Here is a 26,886-nt window from a genome sequence, read left to right as displayed (position 1 = left end):
GATGCTGCCACCACCATGCTTCACTCTTGGGATGGTATTGGGCAGGTGATGAGCGGTGCCTGGTTTCCTCCAGACATAACGTTTAGAATTGAGGCCAAACAGTTCAGTCTTGGTTTCATCAGACCAGAGAATCTAGTTCCTCACAGTCTGAGAGTCCTTCAGGTGCTTTTTTGCAAACTCCAAGTGGGCTTTCGTGTGTTTTGCACTGAGGAGAGGCTTCCGTCTAGCCACTCTGCCAGAAAGCCGAGATCGGTGGAGGGCTGCAGTGATGGTTATCCTTCTGGAACTTTGTCCCATCTCCACACAGGATCTCTGGAGCTCAGAGTGACCATCGGGTTCTTGGTCACCTCTCTTACTATGGCTCTTCTCCCCCGATTGCTCAGTTTGGCCGGGTGACCAGCTCTTGGAAGAGTCCTGGTTGTGCCAAACTTCTTCCATTTGAGAATTATGGAGGCCACTGTGCTCTTGGGAACCTTCAGATCTTCCCCAGATCTGTGCCTTGCAATAATCCTGTCTCTGAGCTCTGCAGGCAGTTCCTTTGACCTCATGGCTTTTGCTCTGGTACAGTATGCATTGTCAGCTGTGAAGCCTTCTATAGAGAGGTGTGTGCCTTTCCAAATCATGTCCAATCAATTTAATTTACCACAGGTGGACTCCAATCAAGGTGTAAAAACAGCTCAGCAACTATCAAGAGGCACCTGAGCTAAATTTCAAGTGTTGTTGCAAAGGGTCTCAATACTTATGTCAATGTGATATTTCAGTTTTTCCTTTTTAATAAATTTACAGACATTTCTAAAATTCTGTTTTCACTTTGTCATTATGGGGTACTAAGTGTAGATTAATGAGAAAAAAATGAATTTGAACGATTGTAGTATCAGGCTGCAACAATACAAAATTGGAAAAAGTGAAGGGGGTCTGAATACTTTCCGAATGCAGTGTATGTGGCACAATTATGATTAAGGCTGGCAATTTAGGTTGTACCTTCTCTATATTACTAAAAAGCATTACATGAACACTTTGATCAATCAACACAGAATAGTCAGCAGAGATCAGTATTTATTAACCTTTCTGCTGAGGTCCATAGTATATGGGAGACTATAACTTTACTCCAATTAAAGAGGAGTAAATTATAAACAGCATGAATTAACAAAACAAACAAACAAAAAATAACATCCATGATGTGCATCTGTGAAACTAAAAGAAAGGGATCTGAATAAAAGTTGTAGATTAAATTATGAATAGATAATGATGATAATAATTTATTAAATGTATATGCCACCTGACTCCCAGTCACTCTGGGCAGTTTACAATTGTTAAAAACATTTAAGAACAAAAAAAATTTTTTTTAAACCCCACAAAAACAGCACAAGACAAAGATGGCAAAGCAAACAAACCCAGAAGGGAACAAAAAGGAAGGAAGGGGCATGAGCTGTCCTTGTCAAAGGCCTGGGCAAAGAGCCAGATCTTTAAGGCTCTTCAAAATACCAGTAGGGTCGGAGCTATTCAAATTTTTTGGGGGGATCTCATTCCAGAGGGCAGGGGCTGCCACAGAGAAAGCACACTTCAGGGTCCAGATAGATGGCACTGTTTAATCAGTGGAACCCAGAGCATGTCAACCCTGCAAGATCGAACCAGCTGGGCAGATACTATGGGAGACAGGCAGTCATTCAAGTAACCAGGTCCTATGCCATGTAGGGCTTTATAGGTGGCGACCAGCATTTTGAATCACACCTGGAAGAAAACTGTCAATCAGTACAGCTCATGAAGCAAAAAGGTTACATGGGCATACCAAGGATGCCCATCTCGCACCACTGCATTCTGGACCAGCTGAAGCCCATGTAAAGCGCATTGCAGTAGTCAAGTCGTGAGGTGACCAGGGCATAAGCGATTGTCTGAAGGGCCCCTGATCTAGGAAAGGGTGCAACTGGTGCACCAGGTGGTTGGACAAAAGCTTTCCTGGCCATAGCTGCCACCTGCTCATTGAGCAGGAGCTGTGAGTCCAGGAAGACCTCCAAATTGCAGACCATCCTTGAATGGGGAAGTGCAACCCCATCCAAGGTCAAAGTTGGAATATCCCCAGATCTGGGCAGTTCAAACACTCACAGCCACTTGGTCTTGGTAGGACTGAGTCGGAGACAGTTTCTCCCCATCCAAACCTGCACAGCCTCCAGGCACTGGGACAGAACCTTGATAGCCTTATTTGGACAACCCAGAGTCGAAAGATATAATTGGATATCATCAGCATACTGATTTTTTTTTAATCCATTCAATTGTGTCCAGCCCAAGATCACCCAGCTGGCGTTGTGCTTGGGCAGGACTAGAACTCACAGTCTCCCAGTTTCTATGGTACTGATGATACCAAACCCAAAACTGGTGGATGACCAGAAAGAGCGTGGTCTTGGAGGGAGTGAGAGGGCTGATTTTGGTAAGCTTAGCCAGGATATGTGGATGACCTCACCCAGTGGTTTCACGTAGATGTTGGAAAGGAGGGGAGAGAGAATAGAACCCTGCAGCACCCCACAGATGAAGGGCCTAGGGAACGAGCTCTCCCCACCAACCAGCACTGACTGGAACCAGCCTGAAGGAAGAGAACTACATAAAATGGTGCCCCCAAGCCCCAACCCACAGAGCTGGCTCAGAAGGATACCGTGGTCGACAGTGTTGAAAGCTGCCAAGAGATCAAGTCATAAGGCACAAAGATGGATGCACCACCACCATTCCAGCTCTGCCACAAGTCATCAACAAGTGCAATCAAAGCTGCCCAGTACTAAGTATGGGCCTGAAACCTGACTGAAATGGGTCATAATGCATTTCTTCCAGGGTTCTCCTCAGCTGCAGACTGACCATCTTCTCAACAACCTTCACCAAAAAGGGAAGGTTGGAGACTGGTTGATAGTTATTGAAAACTGCTGGGTCCAAGGACAGCCTTTTGAAAGAGCTGTTAGAAAGTATTGCTTTTATCTGGTTGTGGATATAACAATCAGAGTCACCCTCTGGGGGAGATAGGCAGCAGATAAATTTAATAAATAAATATAAAAGTAGGAATTCATGAGTTGGTGATTGTTGATGTTGTGCTCTAGGAAATGGTAATAATGGGAAAATTAGGGATACATTTTCAGAAAAATATTCCATATTAATGTGATCCAGGAAAAAAACAATGGTCTGCTAGATGACATGAATGAATAGGTGAGAACGAGACACAAGAAAAGTATTTAGGCCATTTGGAGACACAAGAATGAATGAGAATGGTGACTGTTGATTACAGTATTTGCTTACAGAAAGGCCAATCTAGTCATGTATACACGTGGAAAAGGAATGAATAAAAAAGCATGACTGATATGTTTATGCTAAAATATTGAGAAAATTAATGAAAAATGCAAGCATGGTGAGATTCTGAATGGGAGAAAATACTTACAGTGGGGCAAAAAAGTATTTAGTCAGCCACCAATTGTGCAAGTTCTCCCACTTAAAAAGATGAGAGAGGCCTGTAATTTTCATCATAGGTATACCTCAACTATGAGAGACAAAATGAGGAAAAAAATCCAGAAAATCACATTGTCTGATTTTTAAAGAATTTATTTGCAAATCATGGTGGAAAATAAGTATTTGGTCACCTACAAACAAGCAAGATGTCTGGCTCTCACAGACCTGTAACTACTTCTTTAAGAGGCTCCTCTGTCCTCCACTCGTTACCTGTAGTAATGGCACCTGTTTGACCTTGTTATCAGTATAAAAGACACCTGTCCACAACCTCAAACAGTCACACTCCAAACTCCACTATGGCCAAGACCAAAGAGCTGTTGAAGGACACCAGAAACAAAATTGTAGACCTGCACCAGGCTGGGAAGACTGAATCTGCAATAGGCAAGCAGCTTGGTGTGAAGAAATCAACTGTGGGAGCAATAATTAGAAAATGGAAGACATACAAGACCACTGATAATCTCCCTCGATCTGGGGCTCCACGCAAGATCTCACCTTGTGGGGTCAAAATGATCACAAGAACGGTGAGCAAAAATCCCAGAACCACACGGGGGGACCTAGTGAATGACCTGCAGAGAGCTGGGACCAAAGTAACAAAGGCTACCATCAGTAACACACTACGTCGCCAGGGACTCAAATCCTCCAGTGCCAGATGTGTCCCCCTGCTTAAGCCAGTACATGTCCGGGCCCGTCTGAAGTTTGCTAGAGAGCATTTGGATGATCCAGAAGAGGATTGGGAGAATGTCATATGGTCAGATGAAACCAAAGTAGAAACTTTTGGTCTAAACTCAACTCGTCGTGTTTGGAGGAGAGAGAATGCTGAGTTGCATCCAAAAAACACCATACCTACTATGAAGCATGGGGGTGGAAACATCATGCTTTGGGGCTGTTTTTCTGCAAAGGGACCAGGACGACTGATCTGTGTAAAGGAAAGAATGAATTGGGCCATGTATCGTGAGATTTTGAGTGAACACCTCCTTCCATCAGCAAGGGCATTGAAGATGAAACGTGGCTGGGTCTTTCAGCATGACAATGATCCCAAACACACCGCTCGGGCAATGAAGGAGTGGCTTCGTAAGAAGCATTTCAAGGTCCTGGAGTGGCCTAGCCAGTCTCCAGATCTCAACCCCATGGAAAACCTTTGGAGGGAGTTGAAAGTCCGTGTTGCCCAGCAACAGCCCCAAAACATCACTGCTCTAGAGGAGATCTGCATGGAGGAATAGGCCAAAATACCAGCAACAGTGTGTGAAAACCTTGTGAAGACTTACAGAAAACGTTTGACCTCTGTCATTGCCAACAAAGGATATATAACAAAGTATTGAGATGAACTTTTGATATTGACCAAATACTTATTTTCCACCATGATTTGCAAATAAATTCTTTAAAAATCAGACAATGTGATTTTCTGGATTTTTTTTCTCATTTTGTCTCTCATAGTTGAGGTATACCTATGATGAAAATTACAGGCCTCTCTCATCTTTTTAAGTGGGAGAACTTGCACAATTGGTGGCTGACTAAATACTTTTTTGCCCCACTGTATCTGGTAGAATCAAGAGTAGATCTTGAGAGAGAAAATGGATATGGAAGGAAAGAGGTGAAAAAAGCTAAAGTAGAATGAATGCAAGAAGAGAAAAATACAAGTCTTACATGAAAAAAATTTAATGTCTGGACAGAATTAATGGACAGTAGCCAAAAAAGTGTACATAGAAACTGTGTGAAACAGAATAAACATGATTATGTTACAGAGTGCCGCAGTAATCTGTTGAGTCATGCTAATGGAAACTATGAAAGAGATGTTTGGTGGAATGATGGGGTGAGACAGACTGTGGATGAAGGATGCATGTAAACATGCTTCAGAAATAATGCAACATATTGTATGTGTATGCAGAGAAAAAGTTAGATACAAAGAATGTAGTGAAAAGGAACCATTAAGAAGGCAGAGAAAACAGCAACTTTGATAGCAATGAAAAAAAGTGTTTTGGAAATGAATGAAAAGGGCTAAACAAGGAGCCTCTGATAGAAAGTGGACAAAATTAAGAATAAGAATGATGAAACAATTTGGATGAAACTGAAGTGAGTAAATGCTGGATGACTGGAACTGAAATGCTATAAATCATAGTCCCCAAGGGGAAAATGATGAAAAGGAAGTTTAAAATGCTCTGAGAATGTTGAAAAATGGTAAGGCTGCATTTGGAATAGCTGTGCAGCTTATTTAATGGGTATGAGAATATTGCGTTTGTGCCTGACAAAGGGAAGAATAGTTACTGATTCCTTACATAAAGGGAAAGGTAATAAGAATAAATGCAAAAACTACAGAAAATTGCTGTCAGTCATTTGGGGTAGGCCACATCAGGAAACAGACACTACAAGTACTATAACTCCACTTGATTATTGAATTGTATAACAGAATCTTGAAGGCCCGACAGAGTTTCTTCCCCCCTCCCCCTCCCCATATACCCAACAGAATCAAGGTAGAACAATCTTGAGTCACTTTCTTAGTCCTTCCTCCCTTCCAGGGCCAAACTGGTATTTACCTAATTGCTGTTGAGTTCCTTCTTCAACGGCATCTCCATAATTCTTTACAATTGCTTTGCTAAGTGTGCCTGGTAAGGAGTTAGACAGGGAAGGATTTAAACAATACATGCTTGCCAAAAAATGGCTAAAATTGCACTTCTGTCACTTAGTTGTATAGAAGGTTGAGTGATATGGGGAGGGTAAGTCACATCTGAATGGAGCTGATGAAATATAAAGGCAATATATGCACACACACACACACAAATGTAAGAATGGAAAGGTATGAAAAGGTATAGTGAATATTTTTGGTGCAAACTAGATTAAGATATATTTCTGGGTTTTTCCTTATCTAATTAATTAGATTGATAGATACACAGACAGAAGGATAGCTTACTATTTCTTAGTCCTTTTCTGTAATTTGCATAATATTGCTTACCTCAAAAGAGAATAATATGTGTGTTAAAAAAATTAAGATATTCTGCTGGTTGTGTAATTACCAGAGTATTTTGGAGAACAATTAATCATATTCAACAGCTGCACATGACATTGAACCATATTACGAAGACATAGGAAAATTTGGTTATGACAGGAGAGCACAGCAGAAAAAAGGATATTCAGACACTAAAGTATTTAACTGTCTCAGTCAATCCACTGTGTGGAATGATACTGATAATTGCAAGTCTATTATTATTACAGTAACCCAATTCAAGGAGGGAGTATTTTACAACTGCTGATAGCACTTTCAAAACATCCCAATTAAGGAAATTGCATTTGGAATGTTTGCTCAGTATTCTGCTCCATAGAAAAATGATTTGTGAGTGATCAATGCCTTAATTGCTCTGTTCTTCAATGTTTAGAAGCCATTCAAGAACTCAAGCCTGATCTAAGAAGCTTCTTTAAAAAATTTATATGACACCATTTAACTTTTAAACTCCATATAAAAATTATTGCTTTTAGAATTTATTTAGACTTAGGTCCTCTTGGGTACATAGAGACATAATAGAGTCAAGGACATACATTTTGCTGTAAATGGATTTAACAATGCCACTATATAAGCCAAAACACTTTCCAAGAGGTAGGAAGGGATTATTGGTGTTTAGTGTTCTTTCTTTTTATTATAACCCAAGCTAATGCCAGTATTTTTGAGGATACCCTACAGTGGGTTTTTAAGAGGACCTAATGAGATACCCTTCTACTTGCATAGTAAAATACTACCAAACAAATCTTTAGTATGAACAAAACAAATAATATTACATTCCATGCATTTATTTGAAGTTTGGTGATGGTTACTAGGAGTTGCAAGCAAATAAAAGCAGTGGGATAAAATTTCTGAAATCTTCTCATAGTTCAACTCATTATCTTAAACTAAATCTAACCTACATTATATGACTGTTGCAACTATAAAAACAGGAGTATCTGAAACTTTCCAAATTATCTGTCTTTTTAAAACAAGCTGTTATAATAAATTATGACAATGCCCTCTTCTAGCATTTATCTGCATTCTACCCAATGCATTCACTTATCTGCAATTCCTAGTTACCTACAGCTATCAATTAAATATGAGGTTCAGAGAATATTAAGCTAATAATCCTCTTATAAAATGAACCTGATGGACATACTGGATTCTGGCAGCTAGTCTCTATTTCTAATTATAAAGTTCCAAGAAAAGACTAATCTGTGTAAATTTCCTTTTTGGGTCTGTTCTCCTAGTAAACCCCAAAGCATAACCACATACCAGACAAGGCCCACAGAAGTCTCAAGCACATACTCAGTAAACTTGGAAAGTGGCTGGAATTTAATTATTTACCAAAAATTTGATTAAGGGCTTGGCAATGCCTCTTTTAATATGCCATATAGTTTTGTACTCTAGTATCACTCCAACGCATTTGTCAAACGAATTATATTTGTTATATAGCCTAGAACTTAGAGGCATAAAACCAAAATAGTATTGAACTTTCATCCACCCCATGCAAGAGTACCCTTGGCAGACTGTTAACCATCCATTATAATCCAAAGCAATTTCTCTCTATAGCAATTTAAAAGCTGTAAAAAATATAATGGCTGATGACAGGAGAAACAAACCACACCAGAAGGTATTGAACCTTGTAGGTTTTCTCAAGTGTCTCTACTGATATTTTAGTGTGAGTTATTGTGCCACAATATCATAAAATGTGCTCAGTGTTGCAGATATAATGTTATTTGAATGGCAACCAAAAATTTGGTTCCAAAGAGCATACAAACAGAAAGCTTTCTAATAATCTTGTTGGCTTTAGAAAGCGAATCAGTTACATAATTTGGAGAACTAAGAAAAATGTCTCTAAATACTGCTCGCTAGGTTCATAACTACAAAATGTAACAAACTTGTACTTATGCAGTATTGCATTTTATGAATAACACAACATGGATTTTAAATTCACATACATGTTTATGTATGAATTGGTTTCACACAAATTATTTCTCCTCCCTGTTGAAGGAGTGATCCTTCTCCTGCAGCACTAAGCATATAAAAACACAGCATGACCACAATCCTGAAAACTAACTAGTTTCACCTACTTATAGGATGAACATGCCCCATTCTACCTACTCCTGTTGCAAATATGGGCAGCTTCTGTATCTGCAGTTCTGAGCTTCTGGAAAAGATAAACCAAGCCAATATTCTTTTCTTCAGCCTGTTTGGCCTTCAATAGGTGTCATTTTGACCAAAAATCAAAACAGATATTTTCCAAAACCCTTTAAATGTGATGTTCTTGGATTGTAAAGGATTTTAATATATATCTGTATAGTTCAATCAGAATAAAGGTAAACAAAGAATTCCAATGTAAGATGAGAACTCTTAAAGCAGAACTTTAAATGTTAGCTTTAATAACATTCCATGCCAGGATCAGACAGCTTTCATTAAACTGAAAATATGACATACTTTGTCCAAACCATGAAAACCTACACTGGTCTTTATTCTGGAGAACTGAAAGAACATCAGTAAAGTTATCTTCACATATACTCTTACCTTTTACATCTACCACACTTTCAAAAGTTCTCAGGAAAGTCAATGCTGTATGATTTATGACCACATTCTAGCGATCCAAGCTATCTTAGGAAGATTAGCATTTAAATTGTGGAAACTAAGCTTTATCATTAATACTGATACAAAGGAAATTTACACCCCATTTTGATACAGTCTTCATGCTATATGTATTAAACACAAAAGGCAACTTTTTTGCGCAGAAACTTTCTATCTTTTCCCATACAGTTCTGTATTTTACACAATTGTCTTGCTACTTTTAGTTTGTACAAATATCAGGTAACTGGAAGATTTTCCTCCTGACTTTTTTCCACTGTTTGGTAGCTGTTTGCTGGACTGCAATGCTAAATTTAACATAATGAAAATCTAAGTCACTTTTCTCAAATGTTTTCATCTTGAGGGACCATCATTACAGTAACACACCATATGATTTACTAGAAGTAAACTGCCTCTGTTTGGCAATCTTCAGCAACTAGCAGTTTAAAAACAGGGTGAATGAATGTAATTAACTGTTTCAATGATTTGAGGATTGAGTTTTTAAAACTAATTTCATTCATTGCTATCATTCTTATTAGAGTTTTCATTAAGGAATATGCCAGATTGAATGTGGTACTGCAAGGCTGGACAAAGTTTTGAAAACAAGGTTTCAAGGGTCAAGGGCCACATTTCATTCTTTCAACATTCCAGAGGACAACAGGAAACCATCAAAAGACATAGTGGCATCACCAGACAGGACAGAACCAACTTTAGAGTCTGAGCTGTTTTAATGATGGAAATGGAAAGGGAGTGGGAATCCTTTGCAAGGTCTCTCACTCCATTCTCCCAGTTTCTCCCCCCCTTCTATTCCCACCATTAAAACCAAATTAATGCAGACAGAGACAGAGACAGGTCACACTGCTGAGACTTAGCCATTTTGCCACTGAATTTCAGTAGCACAATCTTCTGATTTGGGGGAGGGAGTGCAAATGGGATAGTGAAAGTCTGGATGGAACCTATGGGTTGTCCACCCTTGTACTGGAGAAGTCATTTGACCACAAGATAAACAATATACTAAAAACTTCTATGTGATGAAGAATCCAGTGGAAATCTGCTGGTTTTACCACAGAACAGCATTTTTCTACCTATCCAGTTCATGTTCTCTGATCAAAGTTTGTTCAAGCAGCCTTGGCTCATTTCATAGTGCTGATACTACCTATCCAGTTCATGTTCTCCAATCAAAGTTTGTTCAAGCAGCCTTGGCTCATTTCATAATGATTTCTAACAAGAGATCAATGTACTTGTGACTACTAGACAGTTCACTTGATACAAAAATTCAGCTGGCTTCAGACAGTCAGCTTTATTCTTCCGCTCCTGATACTTAGCTGTTGCTACAGAGGTAGCACTTCTGGTAATTTTGAAGCAACTGGGGGGTGGGGGTGGAGGGGAAGTCTGCAAAGGAAAAATGGGAATTCTGGGAGAAAAAAAGGAACATCTGCTCTTTATAGATCATGACTTTATAAAATGAATTATATAGATCATTTGCTGATTAAAATATGTTTGATGTATAAAATTCAGAATTGTAGTTTATTCAGACAATAATTAAAAACATTGCTTGAATTTAAAATGATTTTAATATATGTTGCAAATATAGCTACATGCCACTGAAATCTGGAGAATTAAGGGATGGCAATATGTAGCCCCCATTTTGTTAGTTGCTTGTCAGTTTCTATGATGTCCAAATGAAATGTCCAAATTGGATGACCTTTGATATTCATTGTTGAAATGTTCCCATTTCTTCAAATAGTTTGGTGAGTGCTCCCAATCTCATTTTAGCTGTCAGTCCATAATATAATTAAGATTTTCAACATTTATGGTCATATTAATATACTGACTATCAGTATCATCCTTAGTAGCACTGATGTGAATATTCATCCTCCTTCCAAATAACTTCCAATCACAGCTGAGATATCTTCTGAGGTGGAATCCCATGTTTGTTTAATGTTAACTGTAAGGGTTACAATTTTATCAGATGAATGAGTCCTATGGAACAAAGCGGCTGAAACTAGTAATAAATCTAATACCAATCAGCACAAAAATGTAAATACTAAAATCACACTATCCTGTTGAAGTCATATATGTTCATTTTAATAATATAAGGCAAAATCCAATGATACTTCAGTATACATATGCTTACTCTATAAAACCTCCCCTCATTCTCCTTGCCCAGGATAATTCTAGAGCAGATTTTGAGGGCAAAGGATTGTTGAGAGGAGAAAGAACAGTTTCTATTTCATAATGGAAACTTTGCAGAAATATTTAATCAGAACCCATCCATAATACAATTTATTATCACTAAAAACATGGTATTGCCCAATTGTCCAGAACTATTTGTAAAAAGTAAAGCTTCCTTTGAGACAAGCTTGACTCCTGGTGATTTCATGGATGTGTCCATGTAGTTTTCTTGATTTGCTATTGCCTTCTTCAGGGATGTTTTTTAACTTCCCAGTCTAGTTATATACATGATACTCCCTGATGGAATATCCTTCCATCCAAATATCAATCAAGCCCAATCCTTGTTTAGCATCCAAGCCCCTACAAGAACAGCCATCTGCTGCCTCCTGAAAACTTTTGAATTAAACATACTTTTCCTGAAGAAACATCTTTAAATTGCTTTTCATTACAAAATAATTATTGGTGCACCTGCCTTAGAGTTATCTACTGATGTCTAAATTTAAGATAATTAGAATGTTGACCATGAAAATTCTTAAAATTATAGTGTCAAAATATGATCAAATAAATTTCTTAAAGATTGTTATCTACATCTAAAATTATTTTTATAGCAATAGCAGTAGCCTACACTATCACCAGTTGTCTGACAAAAACTATTGTTGAACCTCTCATGAACATGGTTCTTATTCCAGTTTAACAACAATACATTGAAACCTACTCTGAAACTCACTCCATAATGTACCTCTTCCTGCCTGATTTTATTTTATGACTAAGCTGTGTTTCATATTGCTTTGTAATCTTATATTTCTGATATTTTTATTAACAAGGAACTCCTACAACATAATTTAAGGATCAAATCATTGAAGAGAAAAAAAAATGACTATGCTGTAAATTAAACACAAACACACACACACACACACACATATATATATACACACACCATTTATTTATGAAATTTGAACACAACTAGCTTCATCTGACTTTCGACTATCAAGATAGGTGATGGTGGAAAGTACTCACTTCCAGATACAGTTTGAACTAAATTGTCTTTTCTATTTACAAAGCATGCACTATGCTTCAATCATTTCCATTCTTCTGCTATATAAAAATAGAGAACTCCTTCCAATCTAAAATATGATTGTGTCCATTTCAGAAATCACCCTAAACATTGCCTTTTAGCTTATCTGGTTATTAATATATACATCCACACTTAATATTACAATAGTTAATATTTATTCAGTATTGCCTAATCATCAATTAATCTGATGAGAATACCTCAAAGTTCCCATAATACCACAGTTGTCTCCTCTAGACCACAGAAGACATTATGTGGTTCAAAAAATTAAAATTGATAAGCTAGTGTGAAATTTCCCAGTCCTGCCAATTTTTTGAAGATGCAAATTTGAGATCTTTGAAAGAAGGATGAGAAATACATGTTATAAATAAACACTTGATTAAATTTTGCTCTTGCAGCAATAAGGGGGATATGCTAATTGTCAGGAATTTATGACCATGCTTGTAACCAAAAAGGAAGCAGCATTCTGCTTCTACAAACAACGCCAGTCCTTGTGGCAGCAAACTTATGGGCCAGGGGTCTTTCCAGAACTGTAGCAATATTAAGTGCTGCAACAGAAGGGAAGAGAATCAGTGCATCTCTTGCACAAAATAAAAAGTGTTTTCCACTCAAAATTGTCACTGCAACCAACTTTAATCTTTTTACTCACCAGTAAATATGGGAGGCAGCAGCTTAAAAATCATGCTTTCCTTAGAACTTATTCCATTTTTTTTATATAGTTTTAAAACTATCCTGAGATTAGACTGACATCTCATTACACCAGCTACCTGATAGATTAGCATGGTTAAATATCCTCTTAAGGTGAAAAAAAAAAAAGATATTTGAACCTTGTAAAATGAACATCATTTATACAATGCAAATACAACTACAAATGTGTACTGCTGTATGGAATAGCACTGATGTTTTTTTTTAAAATGTGTATATACTGATTTTATATTAGTTAATTTCTTGTATACAGATTGTATCCTCAAGTTAACTCTTGTGGCTCTATAAAGTTGTCTTCAAATTTTGCTTTAAATGATTTATCCACCTTGGAATGTTTTGAACTTTTTGCAAAACTACAATTATACATCTCAAAATAATACATACAGTTTAATTTCAATATATCTGTCTTTGCACAACTTTTATCAAATATTCACTTCATATTTAACAATATGAACTTCATATTTAACAATAACTATTCCTGATCCTGAAATCAGCAATAGTCATCTTACCCGAAAAGCAACAGAAGAGAGAACTTATCATTCAACTTTAAAAGAAAAAAAAAAACAGGTTTGAAAACAGAAAAGTTCTAAAATTCTCATTGTTTTGACATTCACAATAATTTAAATAAAAATATTGGTAGCCACTGCAGTTAAACCATTTAAATTATTGAAATATATTTGCTTTTGTATATGAAAAGGATTTATTAGAATAGCAAATCAGAAATACAGATGTTTTATTGGATAGTTTAAGTTAGCTTAATACTGTAAGCAGATCTGTTGTTCAGAAAGTGTTCATACAGCATGCTGAAGACAATATACAGCAACTAGATCAAAGTTACATTGCCAATTTACCTGTATTAACCTAATTCTTATTTTAACGTGCATGAAAAATAGAGATAAAATTTACATTAAAACAAAACATTTTTTTTTGGAATAGTAATATTGTAAACAAAGAAGAAATGTTGAAACACCAGGTTTCACCAAAGAATCAGATTACTGAATTCTAGAGACTTTTTTGGATGTTACTTGCTGGTTAATTTTTCATTAATATTTATTGATAAATATAAAATTATAGAGTACACATACATTCTCAGTTAGAAGGGGCTTGCTTAAATATATATTGCCTTATCTCATTAAATGGGTTTCTTTTTCTGAATTTATTTTAAACATATAGCAATTTATTTAGTGCCTTCATATACAACATCACAAACATACTTTTTAAAAAACTGAAATGCCTAATGAAAGAAATTGTTCTCACTCCCTTGAGCTAATGTAAATATCTATGGGGATTCTACTATAGATATATTCTTTTTCAAGTACTTAGTAGGGCTACACGTAGTATCTGAAATAGCTGCTTTGGAAAGCACAGGCACAAGCAAAGCAACCATTCTTACAGTGCTAAAGTAGCCATGTCTTCTGGAAAACTCAACACAACTGCTTTGAAGGCTTTCCCTGGTTGTTTCTGCATGCCTCTTCAAATACAGCTGCTTCACTGGTAGTCTCAATGGAAGTGTTGTCTATGTACACACACTAATGTAAAGACAATTAGAGAAAATCTTTCACAGAGTTGTGCTGAGCCTTCTGGGGGACACCACTACTTTAATATTCCGAGAATGAGTGCTTTGCTTGCATCAATGCACTGAGAAATAACCCTTTTGGATATGTACTGCCTGGTTAAAGATTATACAGCACAGCAAAATCTGGATAATTTAGAGAGATTACGTTCCTCCCAGAGAGTAAAAAAAAAAAAAGTTTAAATGCTTTTCAAAGTGGCTAAGCCACCAAACCTAGAGGCTTTTGTTGACTTATTAAATCTTAGTAGTGTAGGGAATTGTGCTTTTAATTCTTGGATTGGATGTCACACTACTATAATCTCCTCCATGCCTGGTTTACCTACCTTCATGAAGGGACAGGCAAAACAGGAACAAATGGATAGAGTCTGCCACCATTTCATTTTGTAGTTTAGTCAGAATTCTTGATTTGCCTCAAGTCACACGTTACATTTATTACTATGGACTCACCTCTGTACCTAAGAACTAGCAAATTATTAGAAATGTTACATACACACACACAATCTGATCATCCACTGAACCTACGTGTGATCTTTGTTCTTCTGTTTCAAGGATTTCCAACATTTTTTGGGCCAATGGACACACTTAGAATTTTGGGAGCATATTATGGGCACTTTTACTGAAGCCACCTATTCTTATCTTCTAAGCCTGTCTATGGAATCATAAGGCATAGCTGAAATCCAACTTATACTCAAGGCTGGTGGTTTGCTTTGCAGCGTGATAGTTTTCCATTGTTTCCCAGTTAAAACTATCTACAAACAACATTTAGCAGGCAAGAGTTTGATAGGCACCAAGAAACGTATCAATGGGCACGTTGTCATTTCAGGGCTCCCAGCATTACCTATGCATCTTAACATGCTGGGTTTCAAGCTTTGCATAGAAAGCAATTACTTTCTGTCTCCTTAATAAATACAGTTTTCCATCCTTTGCTCATGTAAGCTATGTTCATGTGTAACTCAATCATATATGCTCTTTCACAACCTATTCCTACTTTATTCAAAGGTTTATGTAAATATGGATGGGATTAGCCAAAGAAGCAATGTTACTCATTCTATGTATATCATAGGAAACAGAAAAAATGTTACATCCTTAAGCAAAAATAATGCTGCAGTATAAATAGTATGTGGGATAAATGGCCAAAAGTTTAGATTCTGCTATTTTTTGGGTGAAGATTCTATTTAAGAGCAAGCCAATATTATTAGCATTCCTTTTTACTGAGAAAATAAACTAAAATGTATCAACATAACCCACTTTGAGATTAAGTAATCAACTTTTTCCATTTCAAGAGGAATCTTTCTTGAAATCTCTTGAATGCTACCATGTTCCAAGCTGCATCCTTGTGATTACTCTTCAGTTTTCTTCTGCTCTTGAGCCAAGCCATCAGGTTTCTGATAATCAGGATACTGTTTATCTGCCCAAATTATTGTAAATAGGCAAAACCATCTCTTCCATGCTAAACACTGATTTAATCAAAAAGCTAGGATGCAAAAAGTACTTACCTGTAAACTTTACAGTGTAAAGAGCTCCATGTAAGCCAGGCTCACCCTCATATGCACTATTTATAGGCCATCATGGCTATATATGGCCAACATGAAAAACACTGCAAGTGTGGGGGACAATAGAAGAGTTAAGAACATTTTGAACCTAATATCCCTGAATTGCACTGAGTTGCCCATTAAGGCTTTTTTTCCAGGCATACTACATCTCATATACATGTAGTTCCTAGTTAATTATGACTGAGAACCAACTACAACTTTATCACCATTCCAGCAATCAATTTAAGTTTTACCCTTACTTCAGAACTGTATATATGTACACACAGTCATGACATCTGGCACCAACTGTTGTTGGGCAGACTTGGTACTAGTGTGAAGCTAACTATATAGTCCATTTCATTAGCAATTCCTATTTGTCACTAAAAGAAAGGTGATCTTCATGCCATAACAACATGAGTTTATTGTGAACAATGATACTTCATTTCTTTCCTCATGGAGGTGAATGCTTTCCACAAACAATTGTAGAACTCAGGTAAATAGTTTTCAAAGTTTGTCATCAACACCAAACACAAATACATGCGTTCATAGATCTCCAGGTATTGCAGGTTTCGCACTAGGGCTACATAAAGTGTATCTTTATTGCCATTATGCAGAATAACTATATACCTCTTGGCTTACTGCAAAACAATCCAAGCATGAACAGAAAGGGAAAGGAACTTACTTGTATGGAAACAATGCTTTCATATTTTTAAGTCAATGAAGATTTACTAGGAACATCCAGATGCTTATTAGTTCCACAAGCAAGTTTCTTTAAAATTGAAAAAAAAGCCTGCATTTAACTATGTTAAGATTACAGATAAAATATAAATGTATACTTTGATCTTCTCAAAGATTCATAATTAATATTATCACAACAAAATTCTCTACAGGTTCATTCCTTAAAGACTTAATATGAGATCTCACATAAATGCTGCCAGAGTAGACAAAAATTAACAACCTACCTTTCAGTCCAATCTATTTTAAAGTAAAATTATATAAACCAAGGAGAATAGTAAAAAGAACAGGTATTATAAAAGTGCAAAGAATATTTACCATAGTAAATATTTTAGAATGTATGCATATTAAGTAGTTCATATCATGTAATTTCTGGGATTGTAAGGTTTAAAATCTTTGGAAATCAAAGACTTGCAACCATCACATTCCTGGTACAGGCTTCCAGACATTAAGGGACCGTCTAAAGAATTATGGATGCACAGGAAAGGATGGTCAAGGCTAGGGCATCGACATAACTAGATACGGATATTTTTGTTGAAAAAAAATGTGTAAAACCCTCCGCAGATAATCTAGAAACCATGTAAGTGAAGGTGCAGATACCCAGCCACCACTTTTACAGAGAACGACTCCCACTTTTTGTGGATCGGGGAAAAAGCTTTGTGAGAAATCCTGCACGGGAAACAGAGTAAGACGCAAGCCAGAGAAGCGCCTCTCCGCAGGGCGGGGGGAGTCATGGCGGGAAAGCTTTTCACTCCGAGATACCTCCGCCTTCATAAGGAAGGCTCCTTGTAGCCGGGCAGCAGTTCATTGGCCAGACTGCACATCAATCAAACAGCACCGGACCAACCCTCCCGAAGACAAACGCAGCACCCCCGTTGGTTAAAATGCCTGTTACTTCACACTCCACATCTCAACGCTCTTACGCTCTTAACTGCCTCAAGCTTTCACTCATTCAGCTGTCACTCACTTTCGAGGGCCCCGCCCAAGATGCAAGCCCCGCCCTCCCCCCAACGGTACCTCACGGCTCAGTCAATCAGGCTCCCAATCACGCCGAAACCACGCCCCCTCCCGTAGAATCACTGGCTCTCGGTAACGCGCTACCCGTCAAGACTGTTTCCCGTGGTCGCTCACCTGGGGAAAGTAACGGCTCGGTGCGAAACCAACTTCCCCCTCCCTGGTTTGTACCCCCTCACAGCCACCGCTTCTGCGCAACGCCCGCCAAAACAGCTTTCTAGTGCGCACGCGCTAGCCCCTCCGCCCCCTTCCCAGCTTCACCGCGCTGGCGTGAGGCGCGCGCACCTCCTTAGTATCGTCCACAACCACCATTTCCCCCCCCTTCGGCGGATATATTTCAAGACGCATGCGCATATGTACAGTACGCCTCACCGTGTACGCCTGCCTGGAAGCAAGTTTTATACATAAAACGATCTTTTTTCCCCTTCTACCCTGGCATGTACCTTCACCACCACAGGGATGAATATAGTTCTAACCACCGACCCAAACCGTTTAGAGCACCAACTTAATTCCCGCCTCTATAACAATGAATGAAGAGAAAACGGGCCAATCTCTAAAAAGATGGCCGGCAGTAAAAACCAATCAGAAGAAGTTACGCTCCGAAGTGCCCAATCAGAAGGAAGCAATGTGAAGGAGAAGGGTGTTGCCTTGCAGCTGGAGCTCCAGGAGTACAGGGCGGGAAAATTCACCAAAGCAAAGGAGTGACAGAAATCCAACCAATAGAAAGGCAAAGAAGGTGGGAAAATGACGAGAAATGGGCGTAACCTTTACGTGTTCATCCACTAGGAGGCAGACTATTTGCTCATTGCCCAATGGGAATCGACAAAAGCTACACAGCCATCCAATGAGAATGGGCGGGGGTGGGTGTTGATAGTGAGGCGGCGGCGCACGGGTGACTCTGCCCCTTTCGGTATCGGGTACAGCGAGAGGTAGCGTCGTTCGTGAAGAAGAGTGGCCTTACCCATTTGCTACCGCCAACATGTCGAAGTCTGAGGTAAGAGCCTATAATGGGCGCTTTTATTCTGTTCTTTCGACTCTAAACCAGTGGCTTGTTTTTGTGGAATTATGTCTCCTTTGCCTTTAGGGATCGTCTGATTATGGGTGCGATTTGTCGCCTAACGCAGTAAGTGTTACAAATACCGTTTTTCCCCCTCATTCCCGCTCCTGAAATGCATTGTTTTTATTTTGCACTCGTCTTTTCCGCCGCTCGCCTGCGTTTGGCTTTCTGACTCCTTTTTGTAGTAGGTCTTCCTTTCTTCCCCGGTTGGGCCTACGTCCCCCCCCCCGGTGCCTTCAAACTACGCATGCGCGTTGTCTTGCCTAGCTTAGGCGCCATCTTTTCCAGTGCGTGGCGTTCACAGCTATCTCCGGCGGTCGTAATGGCTGCGCTTGCGCTGTGCGGCGGGCGGAACTATAGATGCACGCACGCGCCTGCGCACTTTACTGACCAGTTTGGGGGTTGCGTGCGGGGGATGGGACGATGCGAACGCCACGTGCTCACTCGCTTTGTCTTCACTGGCCCGTTTTCCGGCCCTTAATTTAACATTTCTCCGCTCCAACTTGCCTGTGCAAATGGGAAGAGGCGACCTGTTGGGTCTCCTTTTCCCCTTTCTTTCCTTCAAATGATTTTTGTGTGGGGGGTGAGAAAAGGATGCATGCTCATTCTGAAGCGAGTCTTCTTGTATCCGAGAAAGCTCCAGTTAAATACATTAAAAGATTGAAAGCACTTACATTGACAAGTAGGGGTGCTCAGAAAGCGTGTTCCCTGTCATTGTATGTGTCTTGTTCTCTCATCAGAAGTTTTAAGGTTGCTAGAATGTTGCCGTTCTGTAATTTGAATGTAATCTCGCCTTTTTTTTTCCTGAAATGAATGGTGTGTTTACTCTAAGTATCATATAAGAACTACTTTGCTGGAAACACTAAAATACACCTGAATTTGGGGGAAGGGGGATACGTTTATTAAGACAATGATGTTTTTTGTAGGCCTAATAAGCATATGAATTGCCTTAAAAGCAAGCTGCAAAAGGACAGCTTGTTGTATTTCTACTTATTTGGGCACATCAGAACTGGTGGCTTTGTTCCTAAAATATATTCCTTATAGGGTGTAACAGTACCAATAATGTATATGCTTTAGGTAGCTTAATTGCATTGGTGCTGCATGTTAACATTAGTGTTCTGTCTTAGAATTCTATTTAGAATGATAACAAGCAAAGTAGTTAATTATTTCAGGGTGAAAGATTGGTCCATTCTGCTGTCATAAAATGCAAAGAAAAAATAGGGCGTACTGGATGATCTCCACATTACTTAGGTTTTTATCTAGTAACTGCAAAAGCTAAACACACACACCAGGAAGCCTGGAATAGATTTTTGTGTGAAAAAGATTTGTGAGCTTGGTTCTGGTACTGACAACAGCTATATTGCCTGTGCATGTGGCTAAAAGCACTCTGTTTCTTAATTATTAGCTAACTTCTGCAAACCTGATCCTGCACTTTTCACCTGGCTCTGGCTGGTGGGGCCTAGTATTCTAATAAAATGCTGAATAAATCATGCAGACTTTCAGTATGGCCTCCCATTATATGATGTATCTGAGTGCTGTGATAGTATCCTTCCTACTCTTGCCCTGCTTCTCTATTTCAGTCCCCCAAGGAACCTGAACAGCTGCGTAAACTGTTTATTGGTGGCCTCAGTTTTGAAACAACAGATGAGAGCCTTCGCAATCATTTTGAGCAATGGGGCACACTTACAGATTGTGTGGTAAGTATATGTGTTAATTTGTGGACTTTGTATTTTGCCTGAATTACCAGGTAGAGTAAAAAAGGGATACAGGACTTTGTAGATTCAGGACTAGTAAGTAGGATACTCAGAAAAAGAAGGAAAACTCCCACCTACTAGATAAAATACTAACTTTGCTTTTTTTTTTTTCTCCTGGAATTAAGGCAGTAATATATTAATACAGGGCAATTTGTTTTTTCTAAATTAAATATGGATTGAACCACACATTCAAACCTTTGTTTGAAGACATGATATGTGTATTGTATATTTTATAGCAAGGCTGTAAGATGTATGTTTCTTCTTAGGTAATGAGAGACCCAAATACTAAGCGCTCCAGGGGGTTTGGATTTGTCACCTACTCAACAGTGGAAGAGGTTGATGCTGCCATGAATGCCAGACCGCACAAGGTTGATGGTAGAGTTGTTGAACCAAAGAGAGCAGTATCCAGAGAAGTAAGAACTACTGTTGGATGCATAGTCAAAAGGTTCAAAGAATTAGCAAGAATGCTGGAAGCCCAAGACATTGCAGCCCATGTATCCTACACAGAGTAGCAATAACATTGTTGGTTCAATAGTTACTGCTGCATTAGTTATCTTTCGTTTAAATTAAATTATTGTTTCTTACATGTTTTTATGGTTGCTGTTGTGAGCTATGCAAAGTTGGGATAGATAAGATGGATGGTCATGTAGGTTTTCTTAAATAAGTTCTCCTTTTTTAAAATTAACCATGAATTGCATTTGGGAGGAAAACGGAATTTAGTAAGTGTATTAACTAGACTTCCCTTCCTTCTACTCTACCAGTAGCTATGTTGGCTGAGATTGAAATGAGTTGTGTTTCTGCAGTGCCAGCTTGGGGAAATAAATTCACGGTTATAACCACTTTAAAATTTGCAATTCATAGGTTTGAAATTTTAGATATTCATGTCTTTAAGATGCATCATGTGTTCTCTGGCAGTAAGGATAATTACCAAGTAGCTAAGTGAAGCATATTAGATTACAAATACTGGATTTTCAAATGTTTTTGTCCTGCCTCATTATAGGATTCTCAGAGACCTGGAGCCCACTTGACAGTGAAGAAAATCTTTGTTGGGGGGATTAAGGAAGATACAGAGGAACACCATTTGAGGGACTACTTTGAACAGTATGGCAAGATTGAAGTTATAGAGATAATGACTGATCGTGGCAGTGGCAAAAAGAGAGGGTTTGCCTTTGTTACTTTTGATGATCATGACTCTGTGGACAAGATTGTCAGTAAGTGTCTCATTTCATTCTTCCAGCTGTGTTTCAACTTGCTGTGTGTTCTCTTTATGTAGTTTCTAAGATTTTGATGCCATTTTATCTTTTCATGTCTAGTTCAGAAATACCATACTGTAAATGGGCATAATTGTGAAGTCAGGAAAGCTTTGTCAAAACAGGAAATGGCCAGTGCCTCTTCCAGTCAGCGAGGTAAGTGTGCAGTACTTAAACACAGACACATCTGTAGTGATATTTTCCAGGAATACTACCTGTGGTTGTTCTTCTTAGGTCGTAGTAGCTCTGGAAGCTTTGGCAGTGGGCGTGGAGGTGGATTTGGCAGTGGTGATAATTTCAACCGTGGCAGCAACTTCGGAGGCCGTGGTGAGTAAGGTTTTTAAAGTTTGGTTCACTTTAAGACCTTAATCACAGTAAGGGCTTAAAGGAATACATTGTTGCATCTTACCTAGATTACTAGATTTCTTGATAGGATTGAGCAGTGCTTTGAATTGGTGTATCTTTTCCATGTACTTTTAATTTTTTATACAAATACCAAACTTATGTGCTTGTGATTTTGCTGAGTGGGTGTACTGAAGTTCACCATCAATCTGAAATAAGATCAAAATGCTAATAAGTATCTTGTTTTTCCTCAGGTGGGTTTGGCAGCCGCAGCGGTGGTGGCGGCGGGGGATATGGGGGCAGCGGAGATGGCTATAATGGGTTTGGCAATGATGGTAAGATCATGCAGCTTTTGTAAATTGCTGTAGTAGACTTTCATATGGCTGTCATTTAATAGTGTTGATTTATTTTTAGGACATAGGTATCTTTAATATAGCATATGAGTAAAAACAGTCCAATAGTCCAATTTTTCAGCCTCCTTTCAGCAGTGCAGTTGTAAGTTGCCCAGTGAGTTGTAGAGGATAATTACCAACTGAACAAGAATTTTTATCTCTACTCTGATGCTTTTTCTTCCTCATACAGCAGAAAGATGGCCTTTCTGTGGACTTTTAAGTTCATTTTAAATAGAGATTGTAAAGTATGCATCTATTTTTGTGATAGGCAGTGCTATCCTGCAATTATTTAATAGAACAGTGTCTTGTCTGTTTTGTAGGTTATGGAGGCAGTGGCCCTGGATACTCTGGAGGAAGCCGGGGTTATGGTGGCAGCGGAAGCTATGATGGATACAACAATGGAGGTGGTGGCTTTGGCGGTGGCAGTGGAGGTAAATGTCATGTTGATTTTGAGTGTTAAAATTACCAATTTATGTACTAGAATTTTAGCTGGAATGCTAAGGTGTTATAATAGGGAATATCTGCCAGGGCTGATATGTCTAGATGATAGCAAAAAGATACATAAAACCAAATCTTTGCTGCCATCTATTAGTGGTATGAATTTTTGCAGTCTAGTATGGTAGTCTTAGCATGTGCCTTCATTTAAACATGCCCAGTATGTTTGGGAAAATGTATCTAGACAGAGTTAAATATAACAAGGAATTAGTGTTCCTTGTTTTATAGATGTAAAATTTTGGGCCTTGTAGATGAGTGGATGTTTTTTATTCTGTCCAGGGAGCAACTTTGGAGGTGGTGGAAGCTACAATGACTTTGGCAGTTACAATAACCAGTCTTCAAATTTTGGGCCCATGAAAGGAGGAAACTTTGGAGGCAGGAGCTCTGGTCCGTATGGTGGAAGTGGTGGTAAGTGTATGATCTAATTGACTAGAGAGAAAATGGATCATGTTAATTTCTCATTGAATTCTTGAATGGTAGGCATGAAAAACTGAGGTCAACCACTCAGTTTCTTCATTCTTTCTCTTTATAAAGACTGTTGTATTCTGTTCTTTCTAAACAATCTCTCATTCTTCTGACCTATTCCCATTTAAGATAACGAACATTGCCTCTTCTCCCTTTAGTCTCTTACTGCATAAGAAAAGGAAACTTTTCTTTTTTTTAAGGTGGCTATGGTGGCTCTGGTAGTGGCAGTAGCTATGGTGGTGGAAGGCGGTTTTAATTCCTAGGTAAGACTTTCTCCATTTGCTCATGGATAAATATGCAGTGCTAAATGAATTGTAACAGTAACTCATAATGTGGCTGAGCAAGTTATTGTAGTTTAAGCATATTTGGAATAAAATGCAGATGTTAAAGCTAATATATGGACTGGCAATCGGGGGAACAAACTTGATATTGGATTATAGCCTTGAGTCTCAATATGTTTAGATTAACAACTTTATTCCATATTATTCAACAGGAAACAAAGCTTAGCAGGAGAGGAGAGCCAGAGAAGTGACAGGGAAGCTACAGGTTACCACAGTTGTGAACTCAGCCAAACACAGTTGTGGCAGGGTAGAACTGCCTCATGAAGACATGTGTTAGACAAGCGCTTGTTTGCAAACATCAGGACTGTATTTGTGACTAACTGTATAACAGGATATTTTAGTTTTTGTGTTCTGTGGAAAGTGCAAAGCATTCCAACCAGGGTTTTTATGTAGATTATTTTTTTCCACACCCATGCTGTTGACTGCGAACTGTAATAGACTGATCATGACGCTGAATAAATGTGTCTTTTTTTTAAATGTGCTGTGTAAAGTTAGTTTACTATAAGTTAATGTACATTGATTTTCACTACATGGAAAAGCTTAGTGAAGAGTCAAATAGCAGAGAACGATTCTCAAAATGCCAATAATTTTTTATATTCAAAGCCAAATTTATTGATGTTGTGTCTTGTTCAACTTCATGGAAGACAAATTGCAGAGATTGCCTCAATGAAGAACCACTTCCAAAATGTATTCCTTATTTGAATAAGGACATCTTCTTGGTAGCTTGAAAATTGTTCTTTCCTGTTTGCTTTTTCAGCTCAAGTCTCCCCTTTTTTCTGGTTGAGTGTAAAGGGTGCCAGTGACTAAGGCAAGAGGTTTTATATGCTGGATTAAAGGCAAATAAAAAGGCTGTCCACATCAGCATATGGGCACAGCAGCTCAAACGAGCAGCTTGAAATGGGACATTTGGCAAATCATTACTACAGCCTGCCATGCTTGTGTTGACAGCTCTAGGCAGTTATCCAGTTGGATCTGGGTTGCTCCAAATACAGTATCAATTTTATCTGTACTAGAAAATTTTTAACTTCTTGAGATTGACAGCAAGAGAATCAGTCAGCTAACTGTCAAAAGTTGTGCAATCTCCAATAATTGGGAAGTTATTGTGGCTTACTTTTGCAGTCTCATTTTTATAATGGAAATGGACAGATTGCTTCACTGGAGAGATTAGCAAAATACATGACTTCTCATGCACTGCTAGCTGAACATGTAAGATTATCCCTCAAATGTTAACAGTTGCTAAAATGGATAAAAGTATTCCAACTAATGGGGATGGGGGAGGAGTCATGAGGTTGTACATTGATTTAAAAAGCTAGTTCATATAATTGATGCCTGTTAAGCAAAATTTTATAAAAAGCCATTGGTTTAAACTAAGATTTGACAGTGTGCTCTCTTTTCTCAAAAATAGACTAGGTTTTGTATCGAGAGAAATTCCAGCATGAGGAATATAGTATGAATCTTACTGGTACACTCTTAAACTAATCTTGTAGCATTAAAGGTGCTACTAATTTGCTGCTAGAGGCACTTAAAGTAACCTAATTATCCCCAAATCTGTTCATTCCAGTGAGGGAGCCAAGAAGGTTCTCATTTCAGTTAAAGTTGCATTTTGAAACTCCAGAAATTGATTGTTTCCATTTTATGAAATACATTTCATATATTTTCTCCCTTAATGCAACTCTTACCACAGAAAATGGGGTCCTACTTTCTGGTTCCATTAAACATTGCTTCGTAGTATGTTTCTGTTCCATGAGATGGAAATAGAAATGCACTTAAAATTTGGAGGGGTGTAGATGTGGCATGGAATTACATTATACCTTGGTCAATTAATCTGTGAGATCTGAGTACACCTGTAGCATTTCCATCCTAGTGTCTTATGAAATAGGACAAATGTGTGCTTAAATATGTTTATGGTTGCAATGGTGCTTGTATATGGTGTGTGTACAAGTGTATTTATATATAAAACTTCTGATTGGTGACTGGTTTAATTTAGAATGCAAAATTAATAGTCCTGATGGGTTTTTCCGTGGCTGAGTTTGCAATAGCAGGTGGATCCTGACAAGACCTCAGGATTCACGAAATAATACTCGTTTTTGGCATGGTAGCATAACCACAACAAAGGAGAGCACACCAGGACCCGAAAACTAAGTAGCATTACAAAACCGGGAGGCATGCAGATGTTTGAGCTACTAGGAACGGCTAGCAAGCATAGCTCCGAATGGCTTCCAGCTCAGACGCTACTACAGCTGAGAGTAGACACGTGTTTTGAGTCGAGTGGACAGATAAGCCAGGTGCAGGCTTCTGCTGACTAGAAGGGAGTACTCAGTGACCATCGGAAGGAGTCAGACGAGAGTAAGGATCCTTGCTCTTAGGACTAGCAGTCAGACGCAGAAGGAAGGAAAGGTTATATTACTGTACTGGTAGGTAAGAACAGATTTTACTTATGTCCTATACAGTTTTGTTACCCTACTAAACTTTCTCCAAGACTGAGTTTACCTTGCAAATACCAGTCTAGCTATCTTTTAATTCACCCAGTGCTGTAATATACAAGCAGTAGATGGATAGAACATTGCTGATTAATATTTTACTGTCACAGGCCTGGCAACATGGCTAATGACATGTACTTAAATGAAAGTACTGCCTTTTCATCCCTCTTTGTGTGGCCTTGTTGACTTAAACAATTTAGTGTTGTACCACAGTGCACTGGCTGTGCTGCTATAAAGGCAGAGGAATTTATGGGGGGTGGGGTTGCTCACGTAAAGTATTAATAGGGACTCAATAAAAGTGGGTGGTATTTAATATTTCTTCCTTTTTGTAGGAAAAGAGGAGCTGTCTGATGCTAAAATGCCTTTGTTCCTGACAGATGGAATGTCTTTGGATTTCCTTTTTCTTTTTAAAGGTAAAAACAATGCTAAACAGTGGGAATAAGGTTACCAATACA

At 38.5% G+C, this 26,886-nt stretch overlaps 2 protein-coding genes and 1 pseudogene across 7 annotated transcripts in view; 1 reads left to right on the top strand and 2 right to left on the bottom strand.

The window, feature by feature from the left end:
* CBX5 (chromobox 5) overlaps window positions 1–18,320 on the bottom strand; it is a 45,100-nt gene extending 26,780 nt beyond the window's left edge. For 2 of the 4 annotated variants that reach the window (XR_015795676.1, XM_088138007.1), the window contains exon 1: window positions 17,973–18,124. The gene's annotated coding sequence lies outside the window, so the exon portion shown is untranslated. Of the gene's footprint in view, window positions 1–17,972; window positions 18,125–18,227 lie in introns of those variants that run through there. The other 2 variants (XM_088138009.1, XM_088138008.1) reach the window with 2 other exon arrangements.
* The window catches only part of LOC148216287 (uncharacterized), a 204,121-nt pseudogene continuing 179,010 nt past the window's right edge, over window positions 1,776–26,886 (bottom strand).
* On the top strand, window positions 18,698–26,141 carry HNRNPA1 (heterogeneous nuclear ribonucleoprotein A1). Of its 3 annotated transcripts, XM_007442124.3 has the most exons (12): window positions 18,699–18,849; window positions 18,940–18,978; window positions 20,493–20,609; window positions 20,933–21,079; window positions 21,667–21,877; window positions 21,980–22,072; window positions 22,151–22,243; window positions 22,513–22,593; window positions 22,971–23,081; window positions 23,425–23,553; window positions 23,811–23,873; window positions 24,104–26,141. In XM_007442124.3, exons 1-11 carry the CDS (start codon window positions 18,835–18,837, stop codon window positions 23,864–23,866), a joined length of 1,092 nt encoding a protein of 363 aa, XP_007442186.1. In that variant the 5' UTR covers window positions 18,699–18,834; the 3' UTR covers window positions 23,867–23,873; window positions 24,104–26,141. The 3 variants fall into 3 exon arrangements, with proteins under 3 accessions (XP_007442188.1, XP_087994132.1, XP_007442186.1); XM_007442126.4 differs by lacking the exon at window positions 18,940–18,978 and having other exon boundaries at window positions 18,698–18,849; XM_088138006.1 differs by lacking the exon at window positions 23,811–23,873 and having other exon boundaries at window positions 18,698–18,849; window positions 23,425–23,557.

The sequence above is a fragment of the Python bivittatus genome, unplaced genomic scaffold (genome assembly GCF_059951505.1).
Source record: "Python bivittatus isolate LINGU-HERP-01145 unplaced genomic scaffold, Pbiv_v1 ctg000220_np1212, whole genome shotgun sequence".
Classification (NCBI taxonomy): domain Eukaryota; kingdom Metazoa; phylum Chordata; class Lepidosauria; order Squamata; family Pythonidae; genus Python; species Python bivittatus.
The sequence above is the reverse complement of the archived record's forward strand: the minus strand, read 5'-3'. Positions and strand labels throughout refer to the sequence as shown.